The sequence below is a fragment of the Carcharodon carcharias genome, chromosome 17 (assembly GCF_017639515.1).
Source record: "Carcharodon carcharias isolate sCarCar2 chromosome 17, sCarCar2.pri, whole genome shotgun sequence".
Classification (NCBI taxonomy): Eukaryota; Metazoa; Chordata; class Chondrichthyes; order Lamniformes; family Lamnidae; genus Carcharodon; species Carcharodon carcharias.
The window spans coordinates 118780732-118806710 of NC_054483.1; the positions used below are offsets into that span (position 1 = coordinate 118780732).

Here is a 25979-nt window from a genome sequence, read left to right on the forward strand (position 1 = left end):
ATCATACATTTGTGAACCGAATCCAATCAGTTCCACAGTATTGTGCTGAGGAAACTTAAACATTGAATGACTGTAAAAGTGTGGATAGATCAAATCCTGGGAGCAAACAGCAAAAGATTGGCAGCACAAATTGACAGATCATAAAAATTTGCAAGATGGCAAGGCTTGTGTATTCTTTTTAATCAAGAATCCATTTAATTACGGCCTCATCTAAATTCTAAAATCTATCTTTTTAGTGTTACCCTTCAGTGCAGCAGCTCACCTGTTTTTGCTTAACTGTTTTTCTGTTTTCATGTTCAATTGTTCCACACCCTTAAATCAGATTCTACTAATCAGCTAATTACCCACTTGAAAAGGATCAAGACTAAACTAAGCACAGAGCAAACCAGCTGGAATAACCCCTGAGTAAATCCAACCTTCAAAATTCATGAAATAAAAACAGAAAATGCTGGAAACACACATCAGGTAATGGCCGCACCTGTGGTGAGAAACAGAATTAAAAGGTAAACTTTTATGGCCCTGTCACGCTGGGGGCAAGGCCACAAAATGCAGCGAGCCATTCAAAAGCCCGTTGACTTCAGTGGGACTGGTAAATCCCGCCGGCGGGAGAGGCCGTACAATTCTGCCCAACTTTTCAGGCCTGTGACCTTTCAACACAGGCCCAAAATGTAAACTCGGTTTCTGGCGACAGATGCTGTCATAACTTGACGAGTATTTCCAGCATTTTCTGTTCTTATTTCAGATTTCCAGCATCTGCTGTATTCTGCTTTTCGAGATTCAAGAGTGACATTTCATAACAATCATTAATAAGCAGTTTCCTGCCAATCTCTAACAAAAAGGGCTGAGCCCTACTGTATACAGTTAACACTGAAAATTGGATGTGAGGCCACAGTAGACCCAAAGTCATATTCTAGACCTTCCGTACGGTGTGTTATAGTGCACTCAGGGAGTCCAAGTCGCTGTGACAACGTGCAGTTTTACAGCTAGTAACCTGGTAGCAGGCTCCAGCTTTCTTTCCATGACATGGCTGACCAGGAGTCTCTCCTGCTCTTTCTGCCCACCTTTGGTATGTTTTGGAAGGATTTGCAGGTTGATACGTTTGGCCACATTATGATTGTCCTTTCCTTGGCCATCAAGTCCTGAGGTGGGACTCGAACTCAGAGGTTCCAGCTCAGAAGCAGGGGCACAACCCACTGCACCACAGGACCTCCTGCTGGGCCTTGTAAAACTCCCCAGATATCAGAAGCATGAAGGCTACTTTCTTAATAATATGCTTTGCAGTAGTGATAATGAATTTGCAGCATGCAAATGGTTAACAAAGCTGGATATAATGGTATTTTTGCACCATTAAGTGGGTTGAGTTGGCTGTGGGCAACAGTCTATAAAATAAACCCAGTGGGCATAGAAACTGTTAGTAGTGAGAAGTAATAAAAGCAAAATACTGTGGATGCTGGAAATCTTAAATAAAACCAGAAAATGCTGGAAAAACTCAGCAGGTCTGGCAACATCTGTGAAGAGAGAAACAGAGTTAACGTTTCAAGTCCAATATGACTGTTCTTCAGAGGTGGTGAAGAGTATCCTGTTATGTGGAGTGCATTTGTTACACTCACACCCGGCAATGTTGCTGAGCTTTGATAATGATGGCCCTTATTAATATACTTCAGACAGGCACACTTCTGGGACTTGTGTTCTGCCTGAATCAGGGTAAATCTGGACGGGGGGGCGGGGGCAGAGGGGGCACAGGTTGATCATGGGATCAGATACCCTCTGGCACTAGAGTAGCAACAGCTGTGAGCTCTGAAAAATATTGGCAAGGGCCTAGGTGATGACAGGGCTTGTGACTATAGCACCATTGCCGAATTAGCACTTTGTGATCTGCCTAGTGATTGACAGTCCCACCTGCCATGTGTTCTGTGAAGAAAAGAAATATATACAATTGCAAAGTACCGAGAGGTCAACTTGAAAATATGCTACACCATCAATGTTGTGTTGTTGATTCTTCTTAGGACAAAGTCATCTTCACAGTCATAACATTTGCTCTTTCCCTTTCCACTGTTGAAAATGAATTAAACTTCCTATGTAGGCTGTTGATGAAATGCGAAATGTGGAGATATTGCAGCTGGATTTTCCTCATGATGGATTCAAATGTTCTCAAATTATCATTATGCCATTTCAAACTAGCCCAATTCTCCTTGAAGCATCCTCAATACTGAATGAAGTGAGATGAAGTGAGAGATCTTGGCGTACAAGTACACAGGTCCCTGAAGGCAGCAGTTCAAGTAGACAAGCTTGTAAAGAAGGCATATGGAATGTTCTCCTTCATTGGCAGAGGTATCAAATATAAAAGTAAGGATATAATGTTGGAATTGTATAAAACACCGGTGAGGCCACAACTGGAGTATTGTGTGCAGTTCTGGTCACCACATTACAGGAAGGACGTTATAGCTCTGAAGAGAGTGCAGAGGAGGTTTACAAGAATGTTAGAAAAGTGTACCTACGAGGAGAGATTGGAAAGGTTGGGGTTATTTTCCTTAGAACAAAGAAGGCTGAGAGGTGACTTGATTGAGGTGTACAAAATTATGAGGGGAATAGATAGAGTGGACTGGATAAAACTGTTTCCCTTGGTGGAGAATTCTAGAACCAGGGGACATAGATTCAAGATAAGAGGCAGAAGGTGTAGGGGTGACATGAGGAAGAACTTTTTTACCCAGAGGGTAGGGGTGTTTGGAATTCACTGCCCAAGTTGGTAGTAGAGGCAGAAACTCTAAACTCTTTTAAAAAGTACCTGGATCTGCACATTAAGTGCTGTAAGCTGCAGGGGTATGGGCCAGGTGCAGGAAGGTGGGATTAGAAAGGGCACCTGGGTGTCCTCGGGCTGGCATGGACCAGATGGGCCGAATGGCCTCCTTCTGTGCTGTAACTTTTCTATGGTCCAAGGTTCTATGTTCCTGGTCCACCCTACTTACTGTAGAAAACCTGCTTCTGGTCTGGGTGGAGTGGGAAAGAGGAAGGTGGGGAGGTCAAGGATCAGGGGAGCCATTTTGTAATCATGTGACTTACTGCTATGCATGAGTCTGGTGTTTCTTCAGGGTTTGAGGCCTTTTGTCACTGATGGGCTGAGTACAGGTTTAAATGGGGGCAAGAATTGCTTGGAGGAAGGGGTGGTAGAATGATCTCTAGATGGCAGTATTGACAACTGTGGATGTCAGCTAGCAACTGAGCTAAGTTAACTGCCAACATGGGACATGGTAACAGGTGAAACAGCATAGTAGTAAAATCACTGGACTAGTAATCCAAATACCCAGGCTGATGCTCCTGGGACATGGGTTTAAATCCCACCATGGTAGCTGGCAGAATAGTGAAGTCTGGAATTGAAAGCTAGTAATGGTGCTCATGAAACAATCATCATTGTTGTAAAAACCCTTTTTGTTCACTAATGTCCTTCAGGGTGGAAATCTGCCATCCTTACCTGATCTGGCCTGTGTGTGACTCCAGACCCAGAGTGATATGATTGACTCTTAACTGCCCTCTTAAATGGCTTACTAACCCACACAGTTCAAGGGAAATTAGGGATAGGCAATGAATGCTTTCCTTAAGAGTGATATCCTATTATGACACAGCCAGTGGTAACACTGAGCTGTTCAAATTCCAGAGGGAACCCTGAAACAACTGTCATAACCAATTTAACAAATTTGTATGTTTCAAGATGCAAGCTTTGAATTCAGTAATAATAGGTCTGCCGAGCCTCAAGAGGTATTTTATAAAACTAAATTAAACAATTATTAATACAAGAAGGATTGTAAGCACATACATATGTCCAGAAAATTACTACTATAATAACTACAAAAATCCCCTAATTAATCTGACTCTTAGTTACACCTCCATTAAGACAACCATAAAACACATAGATTTAAACAGACCCCTGGCAAAGCACACTCTGGACAGCCGCATTCAAAATGAGTTTCTTTTAGCTCTGGGCCCTTGTAGACAGCGGCTTGAGGCTTACAGGCTGGAAGCTTTACATCTTAGAATCCCTCTTCTTTTACCAACAGCCTTCCCTTCCTTTATATGTATTTTCCTCTTTGAATGCAAATTTTCATTGTATAACTATGTCTTTTGAACTTTACCTCTTCTAATAATAAGGCCCTTTCATAATACCCACTTTATTAGTAATCCTTGGGAAAAATAAACAAACACACCATTTCTGAGCTTCACCTGGTTAGGTGTAATATTTCACTCCCTCTATTTGAATCCAAGCTACATCAGTGTGTTTAAAGAAAAAGTGCAAATTGCCCTCATGTTTATCTAATTAACATTTCAAACCTATTTCTCTTCAATACATCAAAGCCTCTAGACTAACTGGCTTTAATCTAATTAAGACACATACACACACACACACACACACACACACACACACACACATAGACACAGGCACCACTAAATTCTATTTTAAAGTAAGTTCCAATAACATTATATACATTATTATATCTTCTTGATATACCCACATCCCAGAAGAATAATTTGGCAATGGTCTTGGATCTTATAAAGTCTTCCTTATGAACTGTGATCTGGCACAACTCAGTTATTGTGTTAGGGAGGGAAAGGCAGCATTCCAAAGCTTGGGCATGGTTCACAGTGAAACTGCCTGTGACCCCACTGTAATCTTGAGTCTGCTCCACCGCACAATGAAAAAAGAAGGGAATCTATTAGAGTAATTTCCCCCAACTATGCTTCAGTTTATTCCTACCCACTTACTATCATCATGAATCAGTACTGCAAGGAGAAAGCAAAAACAGAATTACCTGGAAAAACTCAGCAGGTCTGGCAGTATCGGCGGAGAAGAAAAGAGTTGACGTTTCGAGTCCTCATGACCCTGGTTTAAGAAGGTGGTGGTGGTGGTTGGGGGGGTGGGTGCAGCCACCACCTTAAACCAGCTTATATTTCAACCCTCCCTGGGATTCACCTAGTTCTGTCGAAGGGTCATGAGGACTCAAAACGTCAACTCTTTTCTTCTCCGCCGATGCTGCCAGACCTGCTGAGTTTTTCCAGGTAATTCTGTTTTTGTTTTGGATTTCCAGCATCCGCAGTTTTTTGTTTTTATATTTGTTTTTATCTTTTGTTTTTATTTTTGTTTTTATATCTGCAAGGAGAAAGTTGTTTGGCAGTGTGATTCTGCAACACATTCTAGCCTGGACGTCACTTTCAATACCTGGAAGCTGAACAACAAAAGATACTTGGTGAAACATGCAGTGAAGTTAAAGTGCACAGTAAAATAATGGTATTTCCTTTGGAGATTACACCCTTCCTGTCTTTTGATGAAGAGATGGAGGAGATGGAAAACTGAAGAATGCATGAATGTGCCTCCTGACCCACAGGTATCCATGTCATGGTGTCTATGGAGGTTCTAGCTCGAGCTTTCCTCAAGACAGTGGCTCAGGAGGTTACCCCTGGAGACTGCAGCAGTGATTTGCAGCATAGCATTTTCTGTGGCTCTGAACGTGACAGGACTTGATGTTTATGAATTCTGACACTTTCAGACAGCTCTGGCAGCATTAGTCACAAGCATCAGTCAGCATTTCATCACAGCATCAAACAGGCTAATCTAGGCGGGCATGCCTGTGAATTTATTCAACTCCACATGAACGCAGCAAATCCGAGAGAGAAGGCCCATCAGCTTCTTCAGAGAGGTTGGTTTCCCATTTGTGCAGGATGCTATTCATAAAAACCATGAGGCTTAAAGGACCCATCAGAAAGTCTCATCAGTTTCATGATCAGAAGAGATTTCATCCCCTGGATGTTCAGATAATGAATGATACTAACCACCTCGTTCTGCAGGCTAATGCACACTATCCAGTGAGTTGCTATGATTCAACTATTCTCAGACAATCTATATCTGCCCTGATCAGTCATAGCAATGGGACTAGGTGACTGATAACAGACCAGGGGTGCCTGGGCCATCCTTTGTTGACGGCTCCCTTTCCTTCTTGCCCTTATCTCTGCCAGCATCAACTCCAATGCATTTCCCAAAAATGTTGGGGCCGTGGTCATAGTAGACCTTTGAGATAGTTCTTCTATTTTGCCCATTGCAAATTTTTCTTGGGAGGTGGCTGTCTCTCCCCACCACAAGCCCCCGACTTTTCCACAGCTCCTGCGCCTCAGGCCAGTGTAGCTTCAGCAGCTGTAACTAGCCCCAATTTCCCTCTCTCCCAGCAGAGGAACCAAGGCAGGTACAAGACCCCCCCCACTCCAATACCAAACATAATAAATGTTCCACTCTCAACAAGGAATATGGTGCTGGATGGATCACATATATGGGTGGAAATTTTTCCAACCATTTTATAAGTTGGGCACAGAAGGATTCAGCACTGGGTGGTGGTTCATTACCTTTAGCTCAAGAAATCCAGTTGGCTAACAGTCTTCGAGATCATTGGCTGGGAAGTTCTGTGGCAACAGAATGTTTTACCTCAGGTTGTGTTTGTGCGCAGTGTTCCGATGGAGACCAGTTAGACATGCTTGAGTCCTACAAAGTTCCCCCTTTCCTCCTGTTAGGCACCAGCCCAGATCTTACTGTCCTGCTGGCTGAGGGGAGAGTCATATGAAGACAGAAGTGCTGCTTATAATAAATTATAAAACTATTTTGTGAAATAGATACAATTTCCTAGGATTTTGAAGGCAGCTGAATGTTTTTGACCTGTCCTCCCCAGCCTCTGCCCTCAGTGAGCTGACTCTTGAAGTGAGACCTTTGCCAATTTGGGTTTTAATACATTACCTTGGTTTTGCAGCAGACAAATGACGTTGAGTTAATCTAGTTAAGAACAGGACTAGAATAGAATAAAATTGAGATGTCACAGAATTGAGTGATGACATTGTTCTTGAAATGAATAGCCATGTGATGTTTTAGTACACAATCCTTGAAAATTGCTGCATGTGTTCACTACAATCATTCTTAACTTTGATCCCTTGAAAATTTTCTTGGAGACTTGGAAAATTCCCATTGGAAAATGCCTGAGAATTTGAGAGGGGAATCAGATCGGACTTCACCAAGAAGAGCATCAGCAGTAAATTATCGTTTTGACCTTAGGGAAGCCAAAGTTCTCTCCAACCTCCGCGATCCTACCCCACATCATTTATTTTTTAAATTGACCTTTTACAAAGGAGAGTGATGCCTTTCAGTGCCACGAAATGGACCACAGCTTCACCAACTACCTACAGCCATATTGAACTTTTTAAGGAAGACCTGTGTTTTTTAAAGAAATACAAGTAAAGATACTGATCAAAAGATGGCTGATACTGTAAAGGACCACTTTCTGGAAAATTCTTATTCGGATTATACTGACAGACCTGCCCTGAGAAGATGGAATTTCATACCTGAAAATGTGTCAAGGCCCATTTCAACGGTATGCAAAATGCAAAAGGCTCAGCTTTGATCTCCTGTGTTGTGAAGACAACAGATTCTTTCCTACATCTCATCAGGATATCCAAAAAAACCATCTCCTGTTGATTTATATTTCAGAATGTAAAAATTGTTCTGAGATGAAAGCAAAATGGACTGTGGATGCAAGATATGCCTACTTCCCCATCCTGGGAATACACAGGAAAAATGGGTTAAACACAGGCTGAAGACAGTGAGAGCAGAAGAACAAAGAAGCAGGAAGGATCCTTCTCTCACTGTCTCTTGCCGGAGGCAAATGTGTTTTAGAAGAGACAGGCAACAAACAGGAAGAAATAGGACAGCCTCTTCAGTTAACCCTGCAGAGACAACCAGGGCACCTGTCCCTCTGGGGACAAGCCAACAAACGTCTCCAACAACCTGCAAATCTGTCAAAGTAAGCGCCACCAAAATCATCCAACCAAATGGCCATAACGTACCACCATCTACACCTCATGGACAAGCCAAGGACTGATTTGTATATTTTAAACTTTTATATGGACTCTTAACTTTCTCATTTCTGAGGTGTGTGTGTGTGTGTGTTATGTGTGTGTGTGTGTGTGTGTGATCTTTATTATTTTCCCTCAGGTTTTAGTAAATAATAAACATACTCTTCCTTTGATTTGAGAAAGCCTGGTTGAGTTGGCTCCTGAGAAAAAGTAAATACATTTGCATTGGGAAAAAGTATCCACAGGAAAGAATTTGAAACAAACCTTTGTTGCAACCAACCGAGAAGGTTGGAAAAGAGGGGAGCCAACGGATTCCTCCTAATCCCCGTCGTAACATCAGTTCTATATTTTTTATTCGGGGGTCTCCAGCCAAAATTCCATACAGTCATCTGGCTTCTCAGCTCCAATCATCCTCAAGTGCTTCACTAGCAACATTCAGATATGGGGATGTTTGCTGATGATTGTGCAGTGTTCAGTACCATTCCTCAGATAATGGAAGAGTTTGTGCCCACATACAACAAGACCTGGACAATATCCAGGTTTTGCCTGATAAGTGGCAAGCAATAACTAGGCCTCACAAGTTCCAAGCAAAGACTAGCTGAAACAAAAGTATCCAGCCACCTCTCTTTGACATTACCGTCACTCATTCCCCACCATCAACGTTCTGGTGCAGAATAAACCAGTGAGAATAAACTTAAATGGACAAACCACTGAAATACTGTGGCTACAAGAGCAGGTTAAAGTTTGGGTAGTTTGTGGTGGGTCATTCACCTCTTGACTCCACATCTACAAGCCTGTCCATGTCTAAGACGTAAGTCAGGAGTGTGATAGAATACTCTCCACTTGCATGGATAAGTACAGCTCCAACAACACTCAAAGCTTGACACCATCCAGGACAAAACAACCCATTTGATTGGCACCCCATCCACCACATTAAGCATGTGCTCCCTCCACCCCTGGCAAAATGTGGCTGTAGTGTGTACCATCTACAAGATTGATTGCAGAAACTCACAAAAGCTCTTCAACATCACCTCCCAAACTCACTACCTTTACCACTTAGAAGGACAAGGGCAGCGGGCATGTGGGAACAGAATCATCTACAAGTTTTCCTCCAAGTCACACATCATCCTGCCTTGGAAATATAATACCCTTCCTTCCTCATTGTTAGGTCATACCACCATCTTCTTAAAGAGCAATTATGGATGGTCAATAAATGTTGGCTTAGCCAGTAATGCCATATCCTGTGAATGAATAAATTAACAAAATACAAGAAGACATTAAAGATGCTTGGGGGATGTATAAATAGTGAATGAATTTCAGTATAGGTAAGTGTGAGGTGGTGCATTTTGCAGGAGTAAGGAAGGCCCTATACTTCTTGGAAATTGAGAGACAGAATGGGGTAGAGAAGCAAAGAATTTAGCCGTCCAGATTAACAAATCATTACAAGTAGCAATGCAATTTAACAAGGCTATAAAAAAAATCACCTGAAAGACCGAGGCTCTAGAGGAATAGAATTGATAAGCATGGAGGTTTTACTAAACTTGTTTGGAACCTAGATTAGACCACTTTTTAAAGTTCAGTGTACAGTTCAAATCTTCATATTGCAAAAATGATATAGAGGCAATGGAACAAGTGCAAAAATGGTTTATAAGCATGATGCCAGAACTGAGAGTTTACACCCATCAGAAAAGATTGAACAGGATGGCGTTCTCTCTTCTGGGAAAGAGAAGGCTGAGAAATGACCTCATAGCGGCCTTTAATGTTATTGATAAGGTATACCTAGAGAAGATGTTTCCACTTGTGGAGGAGATCAGAACTAGGGACCATAAATATAAAATAGTCACTAACAATTCCAATAGGGAATTTGGAGGTAATTCGTTACCCAGAGTGTGGTTAGAATGTGGAACTCGCTACTACAAGGATTGATACATTTAAGGAGAAGCTAGATAATTCAAGAGGGAGAAAAGAATAAAAGATGATGGCGATAGGGTGAGATGAAGAGAGGGAGAAGCAAAAACACCACTATAGACCAATTGGGCCAAAAGGCCTGTTCCTTTGATGTAAATTTGATGTAAATTCTATGTAAGTACAGCCTCCCTTATCTGCAGCTGCAAACTCCAAAGTTACCATGAGAATTATACTTTTGTAAAATTCCGTAAGGTCTTATGGAGAAATTTTATTGAGCCATTGTCGAATCAAAACTCTTTGAAATTCTTGGCTCCACTGCTTCTCAAGATCACCATTTATATAAGGGGTCAGTGACCCTTAATTACCAAAAACAATCCAAGGTGATCAATAGAAAATGCTGGGAAAACTCAGCAGGTCTGACAGCATCTGTGAAGAGAGAAACAGAGTTAACGTTTCGAGTCCGTATAACCTTTCTTCAGAGCTAAAGGGAAGTAGAAATGTGATTAAATTTATACTGTTTAAGGGGGATGGAGCAAGTGAAGTTGGGTGGGGGCAAGGGAGAGATTGACAAAGATGTCATAAACAAAAGAACACAGGGAGTGTTAATGGTAGTGGTACTGGCTAAAGGAGGTGCTGATGGTGGCATTAAGGTCAGAAAGCAGAATGTGATAATAGCAGGACAAAGGTAAGCACTCTGGAAAGAACAACATGGAACAAGTGACAGGTGGCCCTTTCGGGGGCGGGGTGGGGGAGGGTGTAGTGGTTGGGGACAAAGGATAGAAAAAGGGATAAAGCAGGGGATAAAAAAGGGATAAAACGATGAATAAATGAATACATATTTCCCTCACACCAACCCCCCACCCCCTGTTAGCTTTCCCTCTGGGACACCCTGGTCCACTCCCCCATCACCCCAAACATCTCCTTCCTACAGCACCTTCGCCCTCATGCAATCACAGAAGGTGCAACATTTGTCCCTTCACCTCCTTCTTCCATAGCGTCCACTGAACACTCAAGTGAAGCAGCATTTCACTTGCACTTCCCTCTATTTAGTCTACTGCATTCGTTGCTCCCAATGTGGTTTCCTCTACATTGGGAAGACCAAATGCAGACTGGGTAACCGCTTTGCAGAACACCTTTGGTGTGTCCGCAAGCATTACCCAGACCTCCCTGTCACTTCCCATTTCAACACTCCACCCTGCTCTCATACCCACATGTCCGTCCTTGGCTTGCTGCAATGTTCCAGTGAAGCTCAACGCAAACTGGAGGAACAACACCTCATCTTCCGACTAGGCACTTTACAGCCTTCCAGACTGAATATTGAATTCAACAACTCCAGATCATGAACTCACCCTACTATTTTTACCCCTTTTTAAATCCCTTGTTTTAAAATTTATTTTTATTTTCTATCCACTTATTTTCATTCTTTTATTCATTTATTCATTGTTTTATCCCCTTTCTTATCCCCTTCTTTATCACTTTTTCTATCCTTTTTTCCCAACTACTGGACCCTCCCACTCCATGAGCCATGTTGTTCTTTCACAGAGTGCTTATCCTTGTTCTGCTATTAACACATTCTGCTTCCTTACCTTAATGCCAATATCAGCACCTTCTTTAGCCCTTACCACTACCATCAACACCCCTTTGTATTTTTGTTCATGACATCTTTGTCAATCTCTCCTTAGCCCCCACCTATTGCTGGCCTTCTATCCAGCTCCACCTGCCCCCCCCCCACCCCGCCCCTCCTTAAACAATATAAATTTCCTCACATTTCTACTTCTCTTTGGTTCTGAGGAAGAGTCACACGGACTCGAAACGTTAACTCTGTTTCTCTCTCCACAGATGCTGTCAGACCTGCTGAGTTTTTCCAGCATTTTCTGTTTTTATTTCAGATTTCCAGCATCTGCAGTATTTTGCTTTTACCAAGGTGATTAATGTCAGATGTATTGTTAGTTTGATATAGGACAATACACTCTGGTTGACACTTCTGTTGCCTGAATGAGCTGCCCATGTGCCTGTAAGCTTCATCTTCTGTAACAAACTGGGTTGACAGTGTTTCCTTTGAAAGGGAAGAGCTTTACAAGGGCCTTTGATTTATGTGATACTTTGTGGTCCTAGAATGCACCGTAATGACTCTCGGGATCCAGCTTGGCCAGAGATGCTGCTCTAATCTAGACTGAGTTGTCTTTTTTTTTGTTGTTGCTAATTGAATTGCCTTTTGATTGCAGTTCTGCGAAGACAGTGGATAAGAATCCTTTTTCCATCACCCAGTTGAGTGGAGGGACTCCAAACCCTATCCTGCCATCTGCTGCCAGTGTCCAGCTCGCTCAGCTCCAAGCTCAGCTCACTCTGCAGCGATTGAAATTTGCTCAGTCAGCTGTGAACAATAATACAGCTGCTGCGACTGTCCTGAGTCAGGTCCTCAGCAACGTGGCAATGTCCCAGCCTCTCTTTAACACATTAAGGACTCCCTCACTGATCAATGCTACTCATGGACAACCAGGAGCCGCACAGCTTGGGCCTGGTATTTCAGGCCCCGGTATGCCACCTAGTGGACTCCCTTATCCTTCGCAAAACCCGGGATTACCTCCTCTGGTGGCAGGAGGCATCAACCAAGGTGCAAACTTACAACCTCAAAACACAGGCCCAATTGGATTGAATCCTTTTGCGGGGATAGTATCGCAGCCATCCGCACATTCGACAGCAGTTTTGAATTTGAACAAAGCTATCTCATCACACCCTCCTGGTGGATTTTCAGAATATCCTGGAGACTTTTCCAATAGGACCAATATCCCTAATAACCACACGTACATGCACGATGAGGTGTTCTGCACCCAGGGATTTCAGCAGTTTGGTTACGGTGGAGATATGTCCAATGTACTTTCTGCTAATCTTGCTTCAGGGAACCCGGTCAAAGGACAGCATATTTTGAACCAGCCACATACTGGTTTTCAGCAAGATTTCCAGAATTCTCAAGGACAGCCGATGTGTAGAATGCAGGCACCGAGTTATTCGGGAGAAATGAACACTTGTGGCTTCCCACAGAAACCCGAGGGCTTTCATCATGTCAACCCAACTGGAAGTTCACAGAATCAGGGAACATGGGCATCTGATCAGTGGCAAAGTTCCTCACAGTTCTTGCAACCCAACAGGCCTGAGTTTTCAGCTCAGTCACACAATATGTGGTCATCAAAAAATCAACAGCTGCAGATGAGAAATGAACTCTATAATCCAGAGGAGCCAACATCTGAAGGAAAGGTCAACATTGGATGCCCACCTCCTTTCAACAGGTTCAACAACAATAACCAGAACTTCCCAGGCCCCCAGTTCAATCCAAGTGACAAACAGTTACACAGCTCCTTTCACCTTCATCTACCAGAAAGGCAAATCCAACCTCATGAACTTAATGACTTCCATGGCTTAGTACCATCACAGCTGCCCCACATCTGCTCAATATGTGACAAGAAAGTCTTTAACCTAAAGGTGGGTTTTCTAGAATGACCATAGCAAATGTTGTTACACATGTTGGAGGTAGCCCAGAACAGTCAGTGGGTGGTACATGGAATGTGTAGCTTTAAGACGTAGGAGCAGAAGTAGGCCATTCATTCTATTGAGTCTGCTCTGCCATTCAATGAGATCATGGCTGATCTGATAATCCTCTACACCACTTTCCTACCTTTTCCCCATAACCCTTGATTCCCTTACTGATTAAAAATCTGTCTATCTCAGCCTTGAATATGCTTAACAACCCAGCCTCTACAGCCCTCAGCGGTAAAGAATTCCACAGATTGACTACCCTCTGAGAGAAGAAATTCCTCCTCCTCTCTACCCTAAATGGGTGACCTCTTACTCTGAGATTATGCCCTCTAGTCCTAGACTCTCCTACAAGGAGAAATAACCTCTCAGCATCTACCCTGCCAAGCCCCCTAAGAGTCGTTCATGTTTCAATAAGGTCGCCTCTCATTCTTCTAAACTCCAGTGAGTACAGACCCAACCTACTCAACCTCTCCTCATAAGAAAATCTCTTCATACCCAGGATCAACCTAGTGAAGCTTCTCAGGACTGCCTCCAATGCCCAGTATATCTTTCCTTCGATAAGGGGACCAAAACTGTTCACAGTATTCTAGGTGTGGTCTAACTAGTGCCTTGTATAGTTTTAGCAAGACTTCTCTATTTTTATACTCCATTCCATTTGAAATAAAGGCCAACATTCTATTTGCATTCCCTATTACCTGCTGAACTTTATGCCAGCTTTTTGGGATTCATGCACGAGGACTCCCAACTCCCTCTGTGCTGCAGCTTTCTGCAGTCTTTCTCCATTTAAATAATATTCAGCTCCTCTATTCCTCCTGCCAAACTGCATAACCTCACATTTTCCCACATTATATTCCATCTGCCAAGTTTTTTGCCCACTCGCTTAACCTATCTATATCCCTCTGTAGACTCTTTGTGTCATCCCCATCAGTTGCCTTCCCACCTATTTTTGTGTCATCCGCAAACTTGGTGATAGTACATTCACTTCCCTCATCCAAGTCAAGAATAAAAAATATATATTGTAAATAATTGTGGTCCCAGCACTGATCCCTGTGACACTCCACTAGTTACAGGTTGCCATCCTGAAAATGCCCCCCTATCCAAACTCTCTGTCTTCTATTAGTTATCCATGCTAATATACTACCCCAACACCACGGGCTCTTATCTTATTAAGTGGCCTTATGTGCGGTACCTGATTGAAAGCCTTTTGGAAATCCAAATATATCACATCTACTGGCTCCCCTTTATCTATCCTGCTTGTTACCTCCTCAAAGAATTTTAATAAGTTTGTCAGGCATGATTTCCCCTTCATGAAGCCGTACTGACTCTGCTTGATTAAATTAATGCATTTCTAAATGTTCTGCTATTACATCCTTTATTATAGACTCAATTTTTTCTTAGTGACAGATGTTAAGCTTTAGTTAGAGTGTGTTTCATTCCCATGGGTATCTTGTTAATATTCTGAACTAATTTGAGTAGAGTGTATGCTGCTCAGGAGCATTTTACTTGGAAGAGTGTCCGTTTACAAACATGTACAATTAACAGCACCATGGTTTACATCCTTGCTCTTTAATCTGCACACTTCAGCATAAATACTCTCTTCTCTGCAAGATTATCAAGCATAGCGCGGAATATTTGACCTCCCTCACTTGAACACTAATGCTGCTCTGTTGTCCTTCAGGTAATGTTCTCCCACTTGCCCAGCAGCACAGGAACAACTAAGGTTTTAGGTTTCTACTACACCTCGAGGGATAGCTGCTTTTAAATAATGAACAAGAGTTTCTCTGGTAGTGAGAAACATTTGTGGAGAAAGTTCTTTAATTGTTCATTAAAACTGTAATGAATTTACATTTGAGTATTTATTGGGTACAATGGATAGTTTATGTTGGAATAAGTTTAGGAAACAAACCGGCAAGGTGAATCAAGTGAATTGCTCGTGCTCAAATATCTGGTGTCACAAGTTAAAAACTGCAGAGTTAAGAATAAGAGAAGTCAGGTAGAACCTAAGAAGGTCATTGAACTAAATCACTGAAGTAAATTGAAGTAAAGCTTGGAGTTCTGAACGGAGAAAAGTGGAGTAGGATGAGAAAGTGGACAAGTAGGATTGAATGAAGGAGGTGGGCTGGTCCAGTGTTTTTCAGGTTCCCAAAGTTTATCAAATCCGAAAATATTTGTTTGTTTATGCCTTTGTCTCATGGCCCCAGCATAAATCTTATTTTAATATTCATCAAGATAAGAACCATTGGGTATAAAAGTAACGAAATAATTAATTTGCTGTGTGTGCAGGCCTCAGCGCTCCCTATTTGAATAAAATTGATCATGTTGTTTTCTAGAGCAGCCAGATGAAATTCTGCTGCTAAATATACATAACTAAAGAGGTGTGGCTTCGTCTCAGTGATGTTGACTAGCCTTAATGTTGTCACAAAGTCTGGTGATAAAATGTTCACATATTGACTACTTCTGGAAGGCTTGTTATCTCATATATGCACCGAGCAATAGAAACAAAATGGCTAATCACGAAATCTCACTCCATTCTGGGTCCGTATATGATTACTGTGTCTCACCACCTCACCAAAAATCACACATGCCCATATCAGCTTTCACTCTATCAATTTGCTTAATTTCTGTGTTTATGATTTTACAACATCATGGCTAAAGTAAGTGAACCACATTGTTAATGACCAATTTATCAACTACAATAGTTTTCCAGAATTTTCCAGCTGATTTCTAACTGTTATGCCCCAAGTAGTAATTGAATTCACCCTCCTCCATCATCAAAACTCAAATAAGATAAATGGTCAGTCAATTAGCCAATGTTAAGATTTTGCCCGAAACGATTTCAGAAGTAGGGCCACTGTGTATTTTTTATTGTTTTATGGGATGTGGGCCTCACTGGCTAGGCCAGCATTTATTGCTCATCCCTAATTGCCCTTGAGAAGGTGGTGGTGAGCTGCCTTCTTGAACCGCTGCAGTCCATGTGGTCTAGGTACTGTTACGTGCTGCTACAGAGGGAGCTCCAGACTCAGCGACAGTGAAGGAACGGCGATATAGTTCCAAGTTAGGATGGTGTGTAGCTTGGAGGTGGCAGTGTTCCCGTGTATCTGCTGCGCTTGTTCTTCTTTGTAGTAAAGGTGGTGGGTTTGGAAGGTGCTGTTGAAGGAGCCTTGGTGAATTCCTGCAGTGCATCTTGTGAACTGTACACACTGCTTCCACTGTACATCGAGGGCCTGAATGTTGAAGGTGGTGGACAGGGTGCCAATCAAGGAAGCTGCTTTGTCCTGGATGGTGTCGAGCTTCTTGAGTGTTGTTGGAGCTGCACTCATCCAGGCAAGTGGGGAGTATTCCATCACACTCCTGACTTGTGCCTTGTGGATGGTGGACAGGCTTTGGGGGTCAGGAGGTGAGTTACTCACTGCATTATTCCCAGCTCAGACCTGCTCTTGTAGGTACAGTATTTACATGGCATTATTTCTGAATATCTTAATCATATTTATGCTGGTTAAAGGTTGTGATTTGATTGAGAAAAAGGGATGTCATAACTTTAATTGGACGAAGCACTGAAAATATAGCATTATTCTTATTGATGTAAAGTTATTTTGACTTCACTTTATTTGAAACAAGTAATCTGATTTCATGAAAGATTTCCAAATGTCTGGAAAAGGAGCCTTATAACTGGAACTGAATGTGTGTAAATGTGGTTTTGAAAGCAAGCAGTCCTAATAGTGCGCCCTGCTTTCCATCTATTTGGTCCTTTATTTGATTTTAGTAAATGTACTGAATAACTCTGACCTTTGTCCTTTGTCCTCTGCTGGCAAATAAAATTGTTATGATCCCCGTAGAGACTGATAACTTGTGAAAAGAGATTTGAATTCCCTGTGACCAACTCAAAGGATTGCACAACAAGATTTCGCTTTTTAAGACTCCTATTGTAACAAATAAACTAAAAGCAGCATCGATTAAACATTACTTGGTAGGCAACAAAATTCTCAACTATACACAAGAACCTTTAACTTAACTTAACCCTTAACTTCCTAATATTACTGAAAACCACATGCCGTTTATAGCACACTCACCACAGATTTGTAGTCTTTCCAGGAACCAGTCCAACGTTATTCCCAACTTCCAACAGGCTCCTTTCTCCCCGTTTTGCTGTGTCATAATGTCCAGTGTATGTCAAAAGTAGTTTCCTTCAGTTTTATACACACAAACATACGAATTAGGAGCAGGAGTAGGCTATTTGGGCTCTCGAGCCTGCTCTGCCTTTTGATAAGATCAGGGCTGATCTAATTGTGACCTCAACTCTACTTTTCTGTCTACCCCCATAATCTTTGATTCCCTTGTTAATTAGGAATTTAACTCAGCCTTAAAAATTTTCAATGACCCAGCCTCCACTGCTCTCTGGGGAAGAGAATCCTGCATATTAATGACTTGCTGAGAGAAAAAAAATTCTCCACATCTCAGTCTTAAATGGGAGACCCCTAATTTTTCAACTGTCTTCTGAGAATCTACAAACCAATTACCAGCAGCGAGGGTTAATCCGGTGACTCCTTCTCCCAGCCATGCGAGGGCGAATTTTCAGTATCTTTAAATCCCCCTAGGTCCTGGTCTCTTTGACAGGAGAATGGGCCTCAAGCCAACATCTTGCCTGGTGGTTAACAGAGAACAGCCGTTTTTCCCTGTCGCTCACAGCGACTGCTGTTTCCCTGTGTCTGTCTCTCTCTGGGACTCGCTCTTTCTGTCAGGGTCTCTGAGTCAATAAATCTGCAAGCAGCAAGAACAGCTGCTATTCCTTTGTGCACAGGTGTTAAACCCGGCACTTGAGTTTCCATAGGACTTGTTCTGGGGCCTCCTGCCCCCATGACAGCCAGATCTCATATGCTTATCACTGGACAGAATTAATCGGAGTCACATGTCCCCCTCACTATTCCATTTTACCTTGAATTAAAAGAGACAGTTTAAAACATAACTGTCTTATAACGTATAGTAGTCATCACAAAATAAATCCATAGATTACAGTAAAGCTGGAAATTTCTCTTATTTGCACAAGGTAAGCTGTAATTGGAAAGATCACAGATACGTAGAGGAAGTTTTCTCACATCTCTCAGAGTTCACATATGAACCCATTATTGAAGGGTATGTAATTTTTATGTAGGCAAATGTGGAACAAGACATTGTTCATTCAAGTTGTTGCTGAAATCACAGTTTAGAAATGTATTTATGTTGATGTAGAGGGCATTAAATTTACATCTTTCAACTTCAAAGCTCATCTGACAATTTTATGCTGGGTGAGATGTAATGTCCTGACTGTCACTTGCTTTAATTTTATAAAATGTGCAGCAACTTTTCTTTTCTATTACTACAATTGCAAATTTGTTGAATATAGATGGCCTCTTCTGCCAGTGAGAGTTGAGGATGCTGAATTATCTGGGAGCCAGGAATGGTGAAAAAGCATTAAATAAGCGGAAGATATTTAAACCCATTATTTACTAGTTGTGAACACCTCGCTGCTCAGTTCCTCTTGTTATAAAGTAACCAACTTTTACTCTTGCTCCCTTCTGACAAGCTTATTCCTCTCTCCCTCTCTAGCTAAGGTATGGTTTCAGCATGGAGCCGGGTTCTGCTACCTTCCCCAAGTGATTGTTCTTCATGTGTAAATCTACACAGTAAACACTGACAGGCCACTTGATCACAGAGAATCAATATAGAGCCCAACCCTCTCCTCACCTGACAAAGTGGAAACACTTATTTTGGCATCTCTGTGAGCTTCTCTTCTGATGACATTACCTTATCAGTCACTGTGTGACCTTTCACAACAAAAATGTGCGAAAGGTCACACAGCGACTGCTCTTATGTTGCTCTTTTCATGTTCCTAGAATCTCATGTTTCATGGACGATTAACTATTTTAAAGTGTCATCAAGTGTAGAGGTTGAGAGGAGTTTTGATATTGATAAACATGATTATGACCAGTTTAGATAATGTCAAAAAAGAAAATCTTTCCCCATTAGCTGATGATACAAGGAAGAGGGGACACAGATCTAAGATTTAGAGCAAGAGATACAAGGGAGATATAAGGAAGAGCGTTTTGATGCAACAAGTGGTAACGAACTGGAACTCACTGCCTATGAAGGCTCTGAAAGCAGAGACGAATAATGATTTCAAAAGGAAACTGGATAGGCAATTAAGGGAACTAAACTTGTAGGGATATGGGGGTAGGTGGGGAATGAATGGAAAGTTCTACATAGTGCAGGGATAGACTCAGTTGGCTGAAAGGCCTCCTTCTGTGTGATCATAACTCTATAGGCAGAATTTTCCATGCCCGCTGGTTTTGGGTGTGATCGGTGGCATGAGCGGACAATATGGCGCTATTGGTTTTACAATGGTGGGAAACCAGTGCACGATCGGTTTTCCTGCCAATGGACATTGGGAACCTCATTGTAATACATCAGCATATCATTATCAGGCCAGCCTGCTGGAATCGTCCACCCTTGCTAAATCGTCCATCCACATTGGCGGGAAAGTACGCTGACATGTTTCACAACAGCACATAAGCAACGTGCACTTGGCAGGCTGCACTTTGAAGGGAACTCGGAGGTGAGTACACATTAACGTTGTGCAGCAATGGCCAGAGTCGCCTTTTGGACTTCAAGATTGTGGGGCACTGGGGGGTTGGGGTTAAGGGAAGCCCTGCCATTGAGGCGACTTGTGGCGGGGTGGGGAGCATGGACCTGTCATTGAATATAGCACACAAATGTTGGGGGTTGGGGGTAGGGTGGGCGAGGGAAGTGGCCACACATTAGGGAAACTTGTAAAAAGTGACTGCTCCTCTGCAGCTGAGACAGTTCAGGCACAGCCACATGGATACGATTGGAGTTGAGCCTCTAGCTTATCTCAAGCAACGCAGAGGCATCAAAGTGTCACCAAACGCTCCAGAGCTTTTCACCCCTCGGGCACAGACTGTAAAGTAATGAGCGTTTTAGTGAACTGCAGAACAGTTGGACGACTGGGCACATTGTACAATCTCCTCGCTAAAGCCGGCCATGGAGCAGTCACTGCTGGAGGCAATGTCATCTTCGCGGTTTGGACCAGTCTCCCCCATGGTTCAAGCTAACAGTGCAGCCTTGCAGTGTGGTTTAGGAGAATGCCTGTGTCTGAGCTGAGAGCACAGTCTGCAGTCCAATGGGCAAAGCTGCTGCCAATCGGTCAGGTAGAGTGGGGCAGAGGTGGGTGGGGTTTTGGGCAGCCAATGAACGCACTAATCTCTGGCCATCCTAGTGGTGGCCAGCACTCCCCAGGATGTGTTAAGGGACCTTCAAACTTAACCGGGGCAGGTTCTTAGAACACCCATGCTAACCACGTGTCTCTCTTTCATCCTGCAGGAGGAGTACATCAGGATCATGGGGGCTGGTGAACTAGCTGTATGCCTGATGGCCTACAGAGAGCAAAAGCGATGGAGCAGAGAGTGACTGAGGTTCCTGGCTGCATAGAGGCAGAAGCAGCAACCTCAGGAAGAAGTGGCAGCTGGGGCACATGCAGCTGAAGAGCCACAGTGAGCCACCGCTGGTCATTGCCTAGCAACACCCGCCTGTCATTCCTGCAGATGACCGAGAACCATTGTTGCCGAAGACTGCACATGTCTAGGGAACTGGTCGGCCACATCTGCCAGCTGCTGCAGGGTTTGGTGCCATGGGGACATGGAGAGTATCCACTGCCAGTGGCCGTGAGAGTGACTGTGGTGCTCAATTTCTACGCCAGTGGCTTCTTTCAATGCTGCACATTGATCCCCTCCATGGGATCAACTGCACTCATGTGGCACTCAGATCTCCGTCACAACACACGGTGAACTCCATCAACCCTAAGGGTTCCATTCACTGAATGTGCAGCTGGTGTGTGACCACCACAAACCCATCCTGCAGGTCTGTGCACGGTTTCCAGGGAGTGTCCACGACTCCTACATCCTCAGTCAGTCACAGATCCCTGAAGTCTTCCAGGGTCCACAGAAGCTGCAGGGTTGGCTCCTCAGGGACAAGGGCCACCCACAGAGGCCGTGGCTGATGACACCCGTGAGGCAGCCTTAGACTGCAGCAGAGCGACGCTATAATGAGGCTCATGCTGCAGCTCACAACTTGGTGGAGCAGACCATCGGGATGCTAGAGATGAGGTTCTGGTGCCTGGACCGGTCTGGTGGAACCCTGCAATATAGTCCACAGAGGGTGATATGCGTCGTTGTTGTCTGCTGTGCCCTTTACAACCTGGCACTGCATCGGGGGGACGAGCTGGCTGAAGTGGGGGAGATGGAGGAGCTGCACATTTCCTCAATGAGGAGGATGCCAATGGGGATGAGGGTGAGGAGGTCCTCGGAGGCAATGATGACAGGGATGAGATCTTCCCACTGGCCAGAGAAGACAGGCACTTGGGAGGCCCTCATAGCTGCTGGATTTGTGGAGGATGATGACGACAAGCAGTGAGGAGACTCCATAGATCCTCACATTGCATCTGTGAACATTTGACTCCAGTCTGACTTATGGCAGTGCACATACCCTCTGTGAGAATGCTCCTGTCATGGAGACGCACTGGAGGCCCTAATAGTCCCTCAGTTGCAGGAGGATGATGACAATATGCAGTGAGGACACTCCATAGATCTTCACATAGCCTCTGAGAATGTCTGACTCCTGTCTGCCGAGGGCAGCTCACTTGTGCTCTGTCATATCAGAGTCATATCATAGAGACGCAGCCATGAAATTTTAGAAGAATCTGATCCTTTTCCCACCTTCAGCACCTGAGCCCTTCAGGATCACAGCTTCACTAGTCACAGATGCTGAAGAGTTGGGGACCAGCCCCACCTTAATGGTGCTGAGAGCACACAGAGAGAATGATGGAACTCTGTGACGCCTGCCCACTAAATTCTGGCAGCAATGACCAGCACCATCGAGGTGCAGGTATCAGTAATGTGTCCAGGGAGTGTGAGGCTGGACCATCACTTTGGTCTGAAGGCTGCACAGACACAGGAAAGAGGCCCTGGACTGAGACACCTGCCTGTATCTTGTACAGAAAGGTTTCACATCTGAGTAACATGAACACTGCTCATCAGAACAAGGAGCCATAGGCAGGGAGACATTCTTGGGAATTTATTGACAATAGTGAACAGTATGTACAAGTGATTAAAACTCTTGCCCAGGCTGTGTAACAAAACCCATGACCAGACCATTGTCCAGTGCACCGACTTCCACCTCAAAATTCAATATAGAAATTGAGAGAGAGGTAAAAAGACAAAAAGAGGATAGAATAAGTGGAGACAATGAAAATAAATCAGTGCTACCTGGGTGCCCTCTGTGGTATGTGTGACAGCCAGTCCTCGTCTCCCATTCCATCCCTGTTCCCGGATGCCCTGTTCCGATTAACCCATTAATGGCTGTGCTCAAAACCCATGACCAGACCATTGTCCAATGCACCTACCCCCACCTCCGAAATGTCACCTTCGTCCATTGTGACCTCACCAGCCCAGCCTTGCAGTCTTCATTCAGGTGTTGGCCACCTTAATTGTCCCAAAAAAGCAGCAAAAGCTGTAATCCTTTTGCTGTTTCCAAAACAGGACAAACCTCCGGAATTCCACAGTGGCTTAAGCCCTGACACCCTTCCAGCACCAGCCCCTTTAATGCTGCCACTGGACATGATAATTACGTCTTTCGCCAGCACAGCTGTCAGTTTTTACTCCTGTGAGTAAAGCCAAGCCCACAAATTGTAAAGTAATGTAACTTTACTTTAGTAATAGAGGAATGCTGTACAGCCTATTCCTGCCATTTTGCATCTGCCCATGTTTCCCTCTTTGCTGTGTGGGTCTATACCTAACGGTGCATCCAATGTGTGTATGAGCTAGGTGGATTGTCCCCTTGGGGAAGTTTGCATTCTGATCTCTTGGTCCCAGCAGAGTGAGTACCTGGCATGCTCCACTCTAATTGTCCCAGACAATGGTTGGAGTGGAAAATTAGTCTAGTGTTTCTCCGGTAAAAGAAAGCCAAAGTTGGGTCACATTTTAGGCAATGAATCACAGAATTGTTACAGCACAGAAGGAGGCCATTCGGCTCATTGTGTCTGCGCCGGCTCTCCATCGGAGCAATTTACCTAGTGCCACTCCACCACCTTCTCCCTGTAGCTCTCCACATTCTTCCTTTTCAGGTAACAATCCAATTCCCTCCTGAATGCTTCAGTTGAACTTGCCTCCCCCACATTCTCAGGCAGTACATTCGAGATCCCACATGGAAATGTATAATCAGCAATCTTATGTATTTGCTTCTCCTTTACATTGGCAGGATTGGGAACATCACGTGAATGGAAAGCACCACATCCAAAACTGTACTGTCTTCTCAGGAAAGTAAGTAATCCATTTGTATTAGCTTCCTCTGTGGGTCATGAATAATTATATTTTTCTTGTGATCCACACTGACTCATGATCAGATACCCAAGAACAGTTCTCCACGAGTTCAAATTCTAGATTATCCTTCAGTTCGCTCTTTGCTATGATGAGCTTTTGGTTTGTGTTCATCCTAGAAATGCCACTTGCATTAGTCATTCTGCGCAACAACACACCCAGATTATCAGGAAGCAATGCTCTGTGATTCCTTTAGCACTGTGTTTGAGAGGTTTGTTTGCATAGTTTCCTGCTCCAGGGTGTTTTGTTCATGTGTGACTGCAAATGCAAGTTTTTTTTTTCATTTATCCCTCAGAGGAGAGCTTCAAAATTGGTCGATGATACCAAACTTGGAGGGGCGACAGACAATGAGGATGATACCAGTCAACTGCCACAGGACACAGATAGGCTAGCAGAATGGGCAGACAAGTGGCAGATGGAATCTCGCACTGAGAAATGTGAGGGGATGCATTTTGGCAGAAAGGATAGGGAGAAGCAATATAGACAAATGGCACAGTTCTAAAGAGTTACATGGACAGAGGGACCTGGGGTTCATATGTCTTTGAAGGTGGAAGAACACATTGAGGGAGTAGTTAGCAAGATATATGGGATATTGAGTACAAAAGCAGATAAGCTAAATTGAACCTATATAAGACTCTGGTCAGGCCCCAACTGGAACATTGCATCCAGTTCTGGTTACTACACTTTAGGAAGGATGTGAGGTTCCATGAGAGGTTGCAGAGGAAAGTTACCAGAATGGTCCAGGGACAAGGGATTTTAGGTACAAAGTTAGTTTGGAGAAGCTGGTTTGTTCTCCTTGGAGCAAAGGAGATTGAGGGGAGATTCGATAGAGGTGTACAAGATTATGACAGGTTTAGATAAGGTAGACAAAGAAAAGCTATTCCTATTAGCTGATGTACAAGGACCAGATTTAAGATTTTAGGCAAGAAATGCAGGTGAAGGGATATGAGGAAGAAGTTTTTTATGCAGAGAGTGGTAATGACTTGGAACTCACTACTTACAAGGGTAGTGGAAGCAGAGACCATGAATAATTGCAAAAGGAAATTTGATGGGCACTTGAAGGAAATAAACTTACAGGGTTTTGGGGATAGAACAGGGGAATGGGGCTGATTGGATTGCTGTACAGAGAGCTGGTATAGAGTCAATGGGCAGAATGGCATCCTTCTGTGCCATTATGACTCTATTACTTTTCTGTTGTTTTTCCACCACTTTCAAAAGTTGGTTTGGTAACCTATTCCCAATTTGCTGCCTGAGTTTCATAACTCAATGAGACGTTACTACTAATGGGTTTTAGTTACTTACCTTCTGATGTTCCTTCCCTTTTTTTCGGAGAAGAACTTCAAAACCATTCGGCAACTTTTTTGAGGCATATTTTGTTCCTCTAAGCTCTCTATAATATCATGATTAAGAATGTGCTGTGTGGGGAATTTCTGGCAGTTCTGTATTTTCACCAGGCACCAAAACACAGTAATGGATTTGCTTGAAACATAGATAAGTAGGCCCATCAATGCAGTTCAAAGCTGTTCTAGAAAAGTCTCCATGATCACATAAATTATGAGGCATAACCAGTTGTACTGCAGCACATTGTACTGGTAAATTGTCCCTCCAGTTTATCCAAAAATGTTAGATTTTAGATTTACACAGAAATATCTAACTGAATGATATAAGGATGAAAAAGTTCAGTTCTATAAATGTCATCAATTCCTGAACATAAACAGTAATAAAATAGTTGCCTTTCTGTAATAGCTATTACATCCTTAGAGCTCCTCAAAGCGCTTTACAACAATTGGTTATCGTTATTGTTGTTAAAGGGTAATAACCACATTTTGTCCATATGCACCTTCCTTATGGCAAAGCAGGAAAGCACCTGCTCCTCCCCAGCAAATACAGGGCCAGAATTTTACATCTCATGGGCGGGCACACACCCAACCCGAACGGACGTGAAATAGCACGAGATGATGCCAGGCAAGCGTCTGTCCCAGCGTCATCACGCACTCGTGTGATGTTTCGCTTCCAACTGCTGTGCACGTCCACCGACAATTAAGTGGGCGATTTAGCCCATTAATGATGCAATTGACAGCGATTTTATGTGGCACGTCCACATTTACAGTTGGCCGAGGGGCCATTATCTCAGGCTGCATTCACATTTTTGCTCGAATTTCGATCCAGGGCGGGATGAAATCCCCATGGGGAAATAAACTAAAAAGAGATACCTGGGACTGTTTCTTTATGAGG

At 43.4% G+C, this 25979-nt stretch overlaps 1 protein-coding gene across 1 annotated transcript in view; it reads left to right on the forward strand.

Annotated features, from left to right (window-relative positions):
- rbm20 (RNA binding motif protein 20) overlaps positions 1–25979 on the forward strand; it is a 245824-nt gene that overhangs the window by 137209 nt on the left and 82636 nt on the right. Inside the window, exons 2-3 of the mRNA XM_041210365.1 lie at positions 12012–13266; positions 23626–23687. Of these exons, the coding sequence (XP_041066299.1) occupies positions 12012–13266; positions 23626–23687 (1317 nt within the window). The remainder of the gene's footprint in view (positions 1–12011; positions 13267–23625; positions 23688–25979) is intronic.